Below are 15,712 nucleotides of genomic sequence, written 5' to 3'. Positions count from 1 at the left end.
CGTGCTCCCCAGGCCCGCACAGCAAGGAAACACAAAGGTGCGGGTGCGACACATCTGCTTTGGGAGGGTAGAGCGGGGCAAAGACCACTTCAGTTCCTCTAAATGCCACTTCTTGAAACAGGAAACTGCCTGGAAGTATGAAAAATCCCAAGCTTGCTTGGACCCTACAGCTCAGGGAAGTTGTACCCCGGAGCAAAAGACTGGTAAAGCCATGCTAACTTCCCTGTTGTAGAGAAATACAACCGACCAGTCAAAAAAAAAAAATTAACACTAACTAAACCGAAGCATGATTAAAATGGAACTTTTGATGTTAACTTCAGTAGATACGGCTACAGCCTAACTACTTTCACAGCTGGCTTTGGATCTAACCAACCTGCTTCCTTTGATAGGAACAGGCCTAAAACAGGCTTATACTTTAATATTTCTGGTATTCTTTAGTGGGTGCTTGGATGGATCTACTGCTACATGGAAGGCCTCTTTGCCCTTGACTTGTTCCAGACAGCTGGATACAATCAAGATACCATCCTTGTCACTCCATACATTATTTTGTAGCTGACTACAGGATCAAACACAGTAGACAAGAACAAGGCGAAGGGCATCATTAACGCAACCCCAGTTCTCCACACTGCTGGCCACATTAAATAATGGACAATTTTGGTGTAGGAAAAAAAGGGAGAAAGGATTATAATTATTTAGAAGGGTCTGAAAGCTATTTGCTTGCAAAAGATACAGTATGTCTTCTTGCTGATCAATAACGAAGTTAGTGTTTATCCGCATTATTTGCAGACAAACTACTCAGTATGTGTCCTTTCATCCAAATAACTGCTAGGTTTGTTGGAAGAATACGAGTCTTGACTCTCCAACACACAGCATTAGGTCACAAGAGTTTTCTGTTTCAGGTTGGTAGTAAGAAAATACACAAACGCATGCAAGATCAACAACAACAACAAAATATCTCATAAATCCCCAAGGGTCACTTCATCTGCCAACCTCTCTTCTCTGTGTAAAAGGCAAAGGAACGCTACGGTTGAATTTCCAGTATAGAAAGCATTACCAGGAAATCCACCATCCTGCAAACCTTACCTCGTCAGCAGATCACTTTGGGTCCTTCTTATTTCAGTTGGGAGGCCTGGACTATAAGGACTCCACGCAAGTATTTTGTCAAAGTAAATATGATAAAACAATCAGCTTTAAGTGACTGCTTCTGCATCTACATTTCTGTGATTTTGCATTACTATATACCTTTTCATCTCTACATCTCAACACATTTTATTGCTGTCAGTTAATATAGCTTGAGAATCCCATGATGAGAGCAGTTATTATTTCAAACGTACAGATGAGGAAACCTGCCAAAAATCATACAGGAAACAAGAATGGGAACCAGATATTCTGACTCCCCCCCCTCTCCCTGACTTGTACTTTCTCCAGAAATCAATCTTTCTAGACAGTTCTAGGGCACAAGTACTGGGATAATATTTAGATAGGACAACGCTCTAACACAGAAGGCTCTTGAAAGCAGAGATGATTTGGAACTCAAGGGAGAGAATTCATAGGATGCTGTTATAAGTCGGTGCCATCAGCCAATTAAAAAAATTCAGATTTCTTGGCAGGCAAGCCAGTGAGGGCTTGAGATACCTATTTTGACATGGTGTCAGAAACATAAATAAAGAACAAACCCCCAAAATCATGGCCACTCCCTCTTCCAAAATTTTATTCCGCACTCTTTAGGACTCAAAAAATCAGTGACTGAATTTGAATATTTTTTTAAACCTGACGATTAAAATGCCTATCTCCCAGCTGTTGGAAGGCAGCTCCACATAAGCTACTGAGGTTCAACCAAGAGATTTGACAGAACACGATAGATCTGCACCATACCACGCTAAGAATTCTTGTAGTGGGAACGGCACGCGTATTAAAGGCAGCTGAAAGAAAGATTAAACTCAGCTACTGCTTCCCAAGAGACTTCAGTGCTTTCACAACACATAACCGTAGATCCATACCCCTTCTAGTTCTTGCCCTTGGTGTCATCTTCATTTTTTATGTCCAAACGACCCCAAAGCCAACTATAACGCGTGTTACTCCTACAGATTTCTTTGTATCATCGTAAAGCTCAGTCCTAACCTGATTCTGGCCTCCGAAAATTGTCAGTTTGATGCATCTAAAAAAATAACTCGGTTGCTTTAAACAAAGATTCCTTTTTAAAAAGTAATGCTACCGAAGTCAGCAGAAAAGCTTGGCTTTTTCATAATGTTCATCACTAGCTCATTCAATGGTAATTCCTGGAAAGGCTCCAAATAGCTGCATCCAGCTCATTCCCCACATTCATACATATGTTTTGTGCCAAAATTAATATATACAGCTACTGCTCATAAGGAAGCTTTCAGAATAAAATCAGTGGTAATGATTCTTATACTACTCTCTATTTTGTACTACTGTCCATTTTCTTGTTTGATCGTTGCCTGTAATTTATTAGTCCGTTAGGAAAATGTTCCATTTTAGCCAGTGATCTTCTTAGTTTTCTCAGACTACAGAAAGATTGTCTGATTTAATACTGGTAAGGGACACATCCAAGGAAAAACATATTGCCAAGTGAAGAGGAGGAATGCTTCACTTGGACAACGACTGGATGCTATTCCAATGGTTCTGCTAGGCAACCCTGAAGATAAATATTTTTGGACAAAGCATCTCCCAGATGAAAAGTCAAATAGAAGTTCTGACTTTGTAGCTTTACTAAAAATCTTGTACAAGACACCAAGAGAAAATGTCAGGAATTTCATTTCCAAGTCGAGTTCCCTGACATAAACAGCCTCACTAGAACAGCCCCCAGTGTCACCTCGCCACAGCTGGCTCCTGGCCTCAACTCTCCTGTGTTGTTCCGTGGTACCGTCGGAACGGCTGCCACAGCTCATTCTCCACGGAGCCAGAGGGCAGAGAAGCACTTCCTTTTCCAGAACATACTCCAACATTTATGCACTCAATTTATTAGACCGTATTAAGTCACATGCAACTTCAGGAACTGGCTAATTACAACTAGAAAATTTTTTTGATTTAATAAATAGAAAAATAATCTACATTTCCAAAGCTGCTATGGCAACGCTGCAAGAATGAAACCCCGACTATCCTCTACGAATGAAAGAAAACCCAGTCAATCAGTATTCCTTCTCTCCTCCCAGAGCCCCATCCACTCTTAATTCTCCCCCGGTCCTCAAAGGGATGGCATTTGATATTATTAGAAAACAAAGCAAACTGTAAACACAAAGCCCATTAAAAAATAAGCGATGCTTCACATGCACACAACCTGTAAAATAACTTTGAAGAAGTTACAGGTTGAAATACATTTACAGGTTGAAATACATTTGAAGAAGAGCTTTGAAATGTGGCCACCTATAGATAAATCTTTTGGTAAGCACGAGTTATATTATTCCTTATATAAAGGAATGCTGAAAAGTACATTTTTAACTGTCAAAATGGGTACGGAAGAATTCTTCTAAAGAAGGCATTCAAATTTTATGATGATTTTAGCCTAGTGAAATATGCAACTCATCAGAGTTGATGTTTGTTTGTTTTTTTTTTTAAAGAATGCCAGAAACATGATGTACTGCAAAACGGCTCAGAGACAGAATCAGGCAAAAAGCTTCTAACAGGAAAAACACACACTTAGCAATGGACCAAATGGTATTTTCTATGAACAAAAAATGCAGACTCAGAGCAATAACCTCAATTTAGATTATTTCTATTATTGCTGCAATAAAAATACTTTGTCTTTGTAAGGACAGGGTGCTGCCTAAGTACATAATATCTTCATAAAATCTTACATCTACAATACATCAGTATCTACATAAAATCTTCATAAACTTCGGACTTGGAAACTGTTGTCCCCACTTTTCAAGGTGACAGAAATGCTAAGCCATCTGCTCCAAGACACAGAGGTGGGAACACCACCACGCGCACTTTCAGTCTCACATTTAAACACCAAACACTTCAGGAGCAGTCAGTGGTTCCGCTTCAATTTTTTAAGATGATGATAATCTAAATACTCATTTTTTTTTGTGGGGTCTCCCTGATACTCCCTCTGTGAACACCAAAGATGGGTAAGTGGCGGGGGGGGAAAGTTGTCTAGCCCTAATAGCTATTTTTCCAGTGCCCCAAGTCACACCTGCGATTTCATCATGTAACTTCACAGAAATACTTTTTTCAGAGTCAGAATGTCACGAGTGTTCTTCTGCTACCTTAATACAGCAGCACACAGGGACTATTTTTCTGCTTGCTCGAATAGATTTACGCAACGTCATAAATCACTGTACCATAATAGCTCACTTTTAACAAGTAAAAAAAATGTCTGACACTTTGAGTGTTACTATAATTTTTTATGGCTGAAAGTGTACAGAGATCAAAGTTTTCTGGTTTTTTTTAGGCTTGCTCTATACATTCAGACAAGTCTGTGACAGAGGGGGTTTTGCCACATGTTTAAATGTAAAGTCTCAAGGATGTCAGGAGGAGAAAAGAAAATTACTGAATGTCACGTTTCCAGCCCTCCTTATGACCAAAGCAGAAGCAGACATACTTTTAAAAGAAAACTTTCTAGTAACATTATACGCTGCTACTGCTCCCACTGGATTCCCCTGCAAATGAGTCAGGAGCTCGAGAGATACTTTTCTGGTAACACACATAAACAGATAAATAAATTATCACAGGCTGAGGACAATTTAAACATCTGGGAGCCAGCTCGTGCCTGTCAAGCAAGTCATAGACACTCAGGGACAGGAAAGATCAATCTTCAGCCCCTGATTTCTGTGCCAGAGAGCAGGAACTACATCACCCACCCTCTATACGAGGAAAATTGTGTATTTATAAAATAAGCCGCTGTGCTTCCCTATTTAAAGACATTTCCGGTCACTTATTTCACAGGGGAAAATAAAAAGCAATCTCAAAATATAAGGATTCAAACTACCCACGTTTGTCTCCATTATCTGCTCAATAAGGCATTTGAATTTTCCATGAATGTGGCTATGTAGTCAGCTGAATTCCCAGAATCAAAAAGGAATAGGATTTATAATAAAATGCAAAAAAAAAACCAACCTGCAAAAGCAATAGCTTTTAGTCTGTTTTAGTCTGCCAGACTAAACAATCTTGTGTCCAAACAGTTACATTTGGACACTGAATATAAGGCCTGTTACTCAGATAGTCCCTGCAATCCATGCAGATGGTCCACTGAAGGCCAATAAATTAGCCAGCGCCGTCCAACAGCCAGACCTGAGCATGAAGAGCTGTAAGTCCCAACTGCCACCTAATCATACCGACTACAGGGGAATTCACATCAGCTTCTCTTTGCCTCGTTTTGTTGGTTTTGTTTTCACGAGGATAACCCTTTCCTGCCTAAGCAACAAGACGTATCCTCCATTGAGGATGTTTAAATTAACGCTTCGGCCACACAAGCGCCAGAGTTCTACTTCTCACGACTTCTGGCTGACACAGCTGAAACTCAGCTGCAGCTCGAATCTCGGCTTCGAAGCTCTCCCAGCCTTCTTTGCCAGGAGCAGGGATTCATTTGGAACTACTTACGCGTTCATTTGGGTTTTAATAAAACTTATTTTTATTTACTTTGAGACAGAAACTCAAACTGCAAACGGAGCCAGGATTTACACAGCCGGCACGTTATGGATTTACTATCTTTCATCCCATTAGAGTTCAGCCTCAAAACTAGTAGTTTTAGCACCAGCAGAGACCAAAGCAAGGCAGCTTGCAGAAGAGCCAACACTTGAGCGTTCTGCTGTCGCAACACTGCTTAAAACATCCAGTGGAGACACCAAAGTATAGAAAAAGGCACACATGGCCAAAAAAAACCAACAAACCTTTCCTTGAGTTGTCTTCTCTTCGTTCCATCTCTCACACTTCAGGTACTAACCCGTTCCTCTTAACCTGGCAAGGGAAGTATTTCCTTTCTGGAGACACACATGATAGATTAAACCTCTGTCTCCACTACTTAACATCTCTGTTATTACATCAGCAAACCTCCATTACCGCAAGCCACTTCTTGAGTCCAAAAGCTCGTTACTTGTTAACAGCCTCTTTCACTCGAGAGGGAGTAAGAGCCATATTTTACCACATACGTATTCACATTAAAGAAATACCCCCAACTTCTCTTAAAAAATAGCTTCTTGTGTTAACAACTACATTTAAGATCGTTAAAAAATGAGACAACTATCACATTTTGTTTGCTTTCTACCCTTTAGAAAAGTGGTTTTCATTCTTTCACCCAACTTAGATAAATAGTTTTGTGTTCTAGCTCTCATTTATGAAGTCCGGTGTTGTTCTGCTCTTGATATTGCAGGTGCAAGCGTGACTAAAGGACTCAAACCTTTCTTAAAATACGGTATTACGTTTTCTAGTATTTCTGATTTATTTACAAATATAGCATGTTCGTCTTAACTACACAAACCTAACGGTAAGGTCAGATTATGCACTGTGTCGTATACTCAAATACAAAAAAGGAAGACAAAAATTAACTCATTCAAACCAAAGTTTTGGAAGGAAGGCAACAGTGCTGCTTTAAATTAGTGCACTTTTCAACAAACAACTCAAATTCTTGTTGTTGATACCCTCATCCCAACAGCAGCTGTCAAAGCTTTGCCACTTCAAGCCTATGATACGCGCGTCCCCTCCTTGACATTCTTCAGTTCCTCTTTTTGTCACACTCCACCTTATTTCAGCACGTCCTCAAGAGGCCTCTTCTGTTCTCAACACTTAAGCTCCGAAACTTGTCTTGTCCATCGAGACACAGTAACTTGGACAGCATTTCTGATTTCTCTGAAAACCATTTGAAACCATTAAGAAGAATGTGATTCCCAGTCTCCTGACTGCTTCCGTTACACCCATTACACAACGTTTTCTGGAGTCTCTTGGCTTTACTCTGCCACTTACTGAAAATTTTCTGGTAGCTGGCAGTTTTTTCCATAAAGTAATGACTAGCTGTAAAAATATTTCAGTCAGTATTGAACTATTACAGTAAAGAGAGATGCAACAACCTGAATCGGCAGCCTGTGCGTGATTCCTCCACTTTCTGTATGCATGTGATGTTAAAGTGGAGACCCTAAGAGACAGGGAAAAAAACCAATTCTCTTACCTCATAGCCAAACTGGAGTTCATCTGAGGTCAGCATAATGATATCGTCATCGATAGCCAACACCGCTTCTGTTTCGATCTCGTCGTAGGGGAAGAAGCGGTTACTCAGTTTGTTTTCTGCAGTCCTAACAACTTTCAAGGGAACACGAATCTTTGGCCAGAGGGAATCTAGAGAGGAAAATTAAAAGAAATGGAATTCAATATTATACTTTACTTCTCAAGAAGTCTGCACGTCTGTCTTAGCTTCTCTTCTCTCTTTTTTTTCCTCACGTCTTAAACAAAAGCTTCTCAATGGCCAACATAACCCTGGCTTTCAGTGAGGCAAACACGGAAGCACATGAAGGCAAGACAAGAGTCAGCAATATCTGGAGGGAAGGGATGCCATCCAGAGGGACCTGGACAGGCTTGAGAGACGGGCCCGTGCAAACCTCATGAAGTTCAACCAGGCCAAGTACAAGGTCCTGCACCTGGGTCATGGCAATCCCAGGCACAAATACAGGTTGGGTGGAGAGTGGCTGGAGAGCAGCCCTGAGGAGAAGCACTTGGGGGTGTTGGTGGATGAGAAGCTCAACATGAGCCGGCAACGTGCGCCGGCAGCCCAGAAAGCCAACCACAACCTAGGCTGCATCCCCAGCAGCATGGCCAGCAGGACGAGGGGGGAGATTCTGCCCCTCTGCTCCGCTCTGGAGAGACCCCACCTGGAGCACTGCATCCAGCTTTGGAGTCCTCAACACAGGAAGGACATGGACCTGTTGGAACAGGGCCAGAGGAGGCCACAAAGATGCTGCGACGGCTGGAGCCCCTCTGCTATGAGGACAGGCTGAGAGAGTTGGGGGTGTTCAGCCTGGAGAAGAGAAGGCTCCAGGGAAACCTTAAAGCCCCCTCCAGTCCCTAAAGGGGCTCCAGGAGAGATGGGGAGGGACTCTTGATCAGGGAGGGGAGCCAGAGGCTGAGGGGGAACTGTTTTAAACTGAAAGAGGGGAGATTTAGATTAGATATTGGGAAGAAATTCTTTGCTGTGAGGGTGGGGAGACCCTGGCCCAGGTTGCCCAGAGAAGCTGTGGCTGCCCCATCCCTGGAGGTGTTCAAGGCCAGGCTGGATGGGGCTTTGAGCAACCTGGTCTGGTGGGAGGTGTCCCTGCCCAGGGCAGGGGGTTGGAACTGGATGATCTTTGAGGTCCCTTCCAACCCAAACCATTCTATGAAATTCAAAGTGTAAATAAGGCAGACACTTTTATAAGTAGCAGTGGTTAACCTCTGGAGAAAGTTAACAAGGACAGCAGCCAATTCTGTGTATCTTGTCCTTGACCAAGGCTAGGTATTATCGTAGAAGATGTGCTCAAGTTAGATAGAAGTCATTGGATTGAAAGGAAAGGTGACGTGGTGACTCATGACTTAGAGGTCAACCCACATGATCTTACCCTCCCTTCTGCCTCAACTCTATGAAAACTTGCTCCTAGGAACGAGTGGCCACGTTCTCACTGTCACTGTGCCTCTCAGATTTAACAGCTCACACAACAGTCTTCAATAAAAAACAAAGCTGCACACTGCTTAAAGACACCAGGGTCCAAACACTGCTTCACTGGGAAAACCAAGTCATCTTTCCAAACCACCCCCAGAGTCTTCAAAAGTCAGTTTTTCTTGGAGCTTTTAGAAAGAAGGATTGGCACGCGTGGGTGGCCAAAAGAAAGCAGAAGAAATACTGTGATATTTACTGGCAAAATTTGTATTCCGTTTCCTACCTCGAGGTTTTTACTGCGAGACTGAAAAAGTGACCGTAAAATCTACCTTTATCTGGGTGGTCTTATAGACCACGGCCTGCATTTGCCATCTCTGCAGGTTCTTGTCCAGTTTTACTCTTCTCTTTTCCTTCTAGTAGAAGGCAAGAGACGCTACCCCAAACACCGATGCACACTTCAGTGGCTTCTAATATTGATTAGTAGCCAGTTGGGAGGATTCAATCATGCTACTGATGGGCTCCCATGGAAGTCACAGTCCGGCAGCAGCTGGGGAGGAACAAAAAAGTTTCAAGAGCCACAGATTCCAGTTACAGTGCAATGAGGAGCTCATTTTATTCTCAGCATTGTCAGGTCTTTGAAATCCCCTGCTTGAACCGTAATGTGAAACGATTCCAGTAAGACACCACTGAAATTCCCAAAATTTTCATCTTACTAGTCATCCAAACCTCAGGAGGCAGTAACACTGAACAACGGGAACCGATTATTGCAGATGAGCACTTTCAAGTCAACTCACTGCTTTCTTACTGGTTTACCCTACATCATGGAAGCATCCAAATTTGTAAGAGAGCTAGAGTCACAAAGATATATATCATGGCCTCCTAAAGATTGTAGAATGCTTAAGGTTTGCAAGCTACTTAAACGCCCTAGGCTAATTGCCTAGAATTATCCAATTATAATCCCAATATCATTATCAAATCACAGAATCACATGGAGTTGGAATGGACCTCTGGGGATGACCTAGTCCAACCCCCCTACCAGAGCAGGTCCACCCAGAGCAGGTCGCACAGGAACGTTTCCAGGCGGGTTTGAATGTCTCCAGAGAAGGAGACTCCACCACCTCTCTGGGCAGCCTCTTCCAGGGCTCTGCCACCCTCACAGGAAAGAAGTTCCTCCTCATGGTTAGGTGGAACTTCCTGTGTTCAAGTTTATGCCCATTTCCTCTTGTCCTGTCACTGGACACCACTGAAAAAAGACTGGCCCCATCCTCCTGACACCCACCCTTTAAGTATTTATAAGCATTGATCAGATCCCCCCTCAGTCCTCTCTTCTCCAGACTAAAAAGACCCAAGTCCCTCAGCCTTTCCTCATCAGAGAGATGCTCCAGGCCCCTCATCATCTTTGTGGTCCTCTGCTGTACCTTCGCCAGCAGTTCCCTGTCCTTCTTGAACCGGGGAGCCCAGAACTGGACACGGTGCTCCAGATGGGGCCTCACCAGGGCAGAGCAGAGGGGAAGGATGACCTCCCTCCACCTGCTGGTCACACTCTTCCTGATGCACCCCAGGATGCCATTGGCCTTCTTGGCCACAAGGGCACATTACTGGCTCATGGTCATCTTGTTGTCCACCAGGACTCCTAGGTCTTTCTCCTCAGAGCTGCTCTCCAGCAGGTCAGCCCCCAACCTGTACTGGTGCAGGGGGTTATTTCTCCCCAGGTGCAGCACCCTGCACTTGCCTGTATTGAAGTACATCAGGTTCCTCTCTGCTCAACTCTCCAGCCTGTCCAGGTCTTGCTGTATGGTGGCACAACCCTGGCAGCTTAAAATAATTTTAATCTGCCAGCTAGATCCCCAAAAGACTCCACTGTCACAAGCGTTTCAATAGCAATTCAATAGCAATCAGAATTGCCATAGGTATGTATGCAAAGTTTACATTTTATACATGTAAAGTTCTCTATTATTCACACTTTTCTTCCTTTCAGGTCTGCTACACCCCCACACACACACAGAAAGAAAACCCAACCGAATTGCAACAAAGATCTTATTTCAGTGCAGGAATACACTGAAACAAAAATTGAAACCGAAAAGTCACTAGGGTTGAAAAATAATAATTTCAGAAAAGTAAGCAAGCACAGACGCTTTAAACTTCTAGCAAATCAACTCTTTGAGAGCTTAAGAACAGACATGCCACTTGCTTAAAAATACAGTTATAGAAGAAAAGTAACGAAAAGTGTATGAAAAATTAAGGTGTAATCTAATTCTAATTAGCATACATCTCAGATGTCAGGAAATCCTGTTAAATCCACGATTTACTGAGGTCCTGGAAAGTCTCTCAAAATAACCAATTCTCAAAAAGAGGTATTTTACTGTAAAAAATTTGTACTTCGAGAAACATAATACACAGTTTCTGAATTTGGACTTAAATTCACGAACAGAAAATATCACCATTTTGGAGAAACTCTGAATAAGCCAGTAAGGTACCAGTTCGACTGCAGCAGGGAAAAGGAAAGGAACCAGAGAGGCTGATCTGATCCTGAAGGTTGCGCTACCCACAGCCTGAGGTGGAAGGAGGTGGGAGATGTCGTGACATGACGACACCTGGGTCACCACTCTGGCAGCCTGGGCAAAGACGACTATCACAAATGATAGTGACTCAGTCATCCAAGTAGTCCAAATTAGCCCAGCTGCAGGGCTAAAAGAAATATACAGTCAATGAAAGAAGACAACAGCTACTTCGGAAGTCAACATTTTAGAATCCATCAGGAAGGTTAAAACGGTCTCTATTTATTTTAAAAGACCACAAAAGAAGAGTTATTTGTACTTTTCTTTTTTACACCTAGGAGGAACGTGGCCTGGAGGAATCAGAGACAGTGTCTGCCACTTCTGTAATACCACACTGAATTTTCCGATGCTGTTTGGAAAGTTGTGAGAAACCTCAGCATTAGCAAAACATATCTGGGGGGAAAAAGCACATGCTTTATTCTTACAGTAAGAGGGCACTGCATCATCTAACATAGGATCATAGAATGGTTTGGGTTGGAAGGGACTTTAAAGACCATCCAGTTCCAACCCCCTGCCATGGGCAGGGACACCTCCCACCAGACCAGGTTGCTCAAAGCCCCATCCAGCCTGGCCTTGAACCCCTCCAGGGATGAGTATAACAAAGACAAAAGAAGCCCAAGAAAAGAAGGCAGATGAAGTCCTACAACACGGCATGAGAACCTTTAAGCATGCAAAAGTAAAAATGGCTGTTTGGACTAGGAATTCTCCTTACTTCTTTTAAAACCGGTGAGGACTTTCTGTGATGCAGTAGAAGACAGAAGTAAAATGTGAAAATAAAGCTCTCTGGAATGTATAAAAGTCTATGTATATACGGAGTCTGAAGAGAATGAGAGGCACCTCCTATTGCACATCGTACTGAAATAATTAGGAGAGAAGAGCGTTTGAATAACACTTACACTTGCTCTTTGGCAACAAGACTCAGAGCATTCTTGGCACTTTGTGCTATTTAGGACTACGGATGCGCTGGTGGCAGGAGCTGCCCACAGAAAACAGCATGTGGTCTTCTAAACACAAACCCAGCAGTTTTTCCCGACTTTTCCAACAGCAGCTTCCGCTTCTGATGGGCTCGCGATCCCTACCAGCCACACGCACGGCTGTATTTCTGGCCAGCCTACAGTTGCACGGGTTAAGTCTGAGGGGGGATCTGATCAACGCCTATAAATACTTAAAGGGTGGGTGTCAGGAGGATGGGGCCAGTCTTTTTTCAGTGGTGCCCAGTGACAGGACAAGAGGAAATGGGCACAAACTTGAACATAAGAAGTTCCACCTAAACATGAGGAGGAACTTCTTTCCTGTGAGGGTGTCAGAGCCCTGGAAGAGGCTGCCCAGAGAGGTGGTGGAGTCTCCATCTCTGGAGACATTCAAACCCTGCCTGGACATGTTCCTGTGCAACCTGCTCTGGGTGGACCTCCTCTGGTAGGGGGTTTGGACTAGGTGATCTCCAGAGGTCCCTTCCAACCCCATACGATTCTGTGAAGTCCTGCAAAGTCCGCATCTCACAGCAAATTGTTCAAGCTCGATTTCAAGATGATTTCCACAAACTGCAGAATCAAAAAATGTCCCATAATTACATTCCTATTTAAAAACACTCATATAGAGAAGAGCAGCAACCCCCCCCTCTAAACACGCATTTCTCAGCTACAGCTCCCAGTGAATTACACGAAAAACGTAAGGAAGAGAAGGGAGGACAATCACAAAAGGCAACTTCACCACAAACTAAAGGAACACCCTCTCAACCCAAAACACCCTTTCCCTTTCCCCACCTCCTCAGGCTGGCCATCAGATGCCTGTCACAAAAACATAAGTAACATATGCTTGCAAAATGCTTATGTATAAAAATGAATTCTTCGTCTGAAACCCAGCGCTGTTTCTCAGCATTAAACGAACTGTTACATCACACATAAAAGAGAGGTCATTAAAGAGAGTGATATTTCCATGGAGCCTCTGGCCTCTTTTCAAAGAGAAACAGCACCGTCACGTTAAACGGCATCACTCTCCACATCCCTGTTTCTCAAACTGGGAAGTTAACAGCATCCGAAGGAGTCCTCTAGCAGGAGATGCATTATTATCCATCTAGTCAGCAGATGGGAGGGTATGTATATAGGAAATGACTTGCTCTAATTATTAACCATCCATTTCCAGTTTCAGGACAAGCGGTAATGGTTTTAAATTGGAAGAGGGGAGATTTAGATTAGATATTAGGAAGAAATTCTTTACTGCGAGGGTGGGGAGACCCTGGAACAGGTTGCCCAGGGAAGTTGTGGATGCCCCATCCCTGGAGGTGTTCAAGGCCAGGCTGGATGGGGCTTTGAGCAACCTGGTCTGGTGGGAGGTGTTTCTGCCCAGGGCAGGGGGGTTGGAATTCGATGATCTTTAAGGTCCGTTCCAACTCCAACCATTCTATGATTCTAGGGAAAGTGAGAATCGATATAGCTGCTCTACAGAGCTGGCCAATATTCCAGGGAGACCCGTTCCAAGTAGTATGGAGTTCAAAAATAGCAAGCGATACTCGAACGCAGATGGGTTGTTGATTTTGCAACTGGAAGCAGCAGGTAAGGATAACGAGGAGGAGCTGGAAATACAGCATATGCTTGATGGCAAGGACTGAATGCTCGCCAGTGTTAAGAGCAATACGACAAATTAAAATAAGATCCCTGTATTGGTTAAAATAATGGCATTTTTAAGCTCAAAGACGCTCATCTAGACATGTTTTTCCTGTTTTACTTCCTCAGTAACAACATTTAGGAATAACTCATGACTGCTGATAACCTGGCACCAAAGTATTAATTCATATTAAGCTCAGGCTTCCCACAACTTCTATGAAGCCCACTTGGACTTGTTAAAAGGAAAAACGTGCAGTTGTGCAAGGTAGACCAAAATCAAGAGAAACTGGCAGAAAAACAGCTCTAAACACGCTCCTCTCTATGTACCTGCAGTTGCACAGAATCCCACACACCACGCTCAGCTCTCATACCTCATCTTTTATAAAACCTTTGACTTGATGCTATTCTCATCGGTCCACAGCGGTCCCCAAACATGGATGACGGAAGCCTAACTAGTATTTTTTCAGTCTCAAAGAGCCAATGGCAGAACTTAGCTGGAATCTGAAGTTTCAAAAACCTGTCAGAAACAACGTCATCAAGTATCTTACACATATTTATTTCCCCAATTCCTTCAACAACAGCTGCCTGAAAAAGTCTGTCCAGGCATTTCAATTGTTTCAACTTAGAACTATCTGTTCAAAACAGCTGTTTTCTACTCACATTATGATTTTTCTATTGGTCTACGGTAATGCACATAATTTTATATATATATACACACACATATATTTATATATATATAATACACACATATATATATACACACACATATATATATAAAACAAAAGAGAATATTGGTTTCTAAGACATTATTTAGAGCCCAGCTTTGTGAAGCTGAGTTTGTTAAGCCAGATTTCTAGACTTCCTTGGGAAATAACATTGCAAAATGTTCATAAGATGATTCATGGAAGACTAAACCCACTATTAATTAGTTCTATAGCTGGTCAAGGAAAACGGCATTAAGTCCATAGCCAAGAAGCCAAATTAACTCAAAACCTAAAGAGAAATTAAAAGAAACCCAAAACATTCCTACCAGTGCTGACTATTAAAAGCACAGTATGCAAAAAACCCCTGCCATTGAAGATGTTTTGATGATTTTTTTAGAAGTTAACACTTTCTTAATATACAGCAATCCACCAGAAACTCAGGTTTCTAACCTCAGGCTTTTAAACGAGTATGTCCGTTAACAGCATCAAACGGAAATACAGGGAAGATTATTGCAGCGATACCCCTAAGCCTTATAGTTTGTATCTTATTCCAAGTTCATCAGCAGCGTTAGCTCCGGGAACCGCCACCAATACAACTACACAGAAAGTAGACGTCCCTTAAAACACACTTTCCATTTTAATAAAACTGAACCTAAAAAGGAATCAAGCCACCACACACCATTTGTAGCTGCTCATGTATTTACCAACAGTAATGCCTTTATACAATTTTATACCCTTTATGTGGTAGGCAAAATGGTTTTTTGAACTGTCTGCAACAAACGTGATGAAACATCGGTGGAAATTTCAATCACAGACTATTTGCTTGAATTTCAGAACTAGCAATTTAGACAAATACAAACAAAAGGGCAAAAAGTGTTTGGCTGATGAAGAAAATGCAGAAACATCCTGTCCATGCAAATATTCCCAGCAGCAGACACTTGGACCACAAAGTTTATTTTAGTGGATGCAGAGCGAGTGAGAAAAAAAAAACCAACTTTTTTTCCCCCATAATATTTCGCAGCTTTTAATCTTTTTATTAATATTATCCATGCAGTCATGGGCCTGCTGACTTTACTGCTGGGTTGACAGGCTTCTTGCATACCCTGTATGGCTGAGAATATACACAAAACTCAGCCAGAGACACAGAGAAGAGATCACATCCTCTAAATCCAGAGAGCACTTAAGATCAGAAAAATGATTCTATGAAGCTGTAAGGTTCCAGATTAAAATTATCATTTTATGTGATATTTTCTCTCTGCTATTTCA

At 42.5% G+C, this 15,712-nt stretch overlaps 1 protein-coding gene across 2 annotated transcripts in view; it reads right to left on the bottom strand.

Annotated features, from left to right (window-relative positions):
• EXT2 (exostosin glycosyltransferase 2) overlaps positions 1-15,712 on the bottom strand; it is a 93,622-nt gene that overhangs the window by 18,798 nt on the left and 59,112 nt on the right. For both annotated transcript variants that reach the window (XM_074150034.1, XM_074150033.1), the window contains exon 10: positions 7,124-7,290. In XM_074150034.1, the coding sequence (XP_074006135.1) occupies positions 7,124-7,290 (167 nt within the window). The remainder of the gene's footprint in view (positions 1-7,123; positions 7,291-15,712) is intronic.

The sequence above is a fragment of the Numenius arquata genome, chromosome 6 (assembly GCF_964106895.1).
Source record: "Numenius arquata chromosome 6, bNumArq3.hap1.1, whole genome shotgun sequence".
NCBI classification, from domain to species: Eukaryota; Metazoa; Chordata; class Aves; order Charadriiformes; family Scolopacidae; genus Numenius; species Numenius arquata.
The sequence above is the reverse complement of the archived record's forward strand: the minus strand, read 5'-3'. Positions and strand labels throughout refer to the sequence as shown.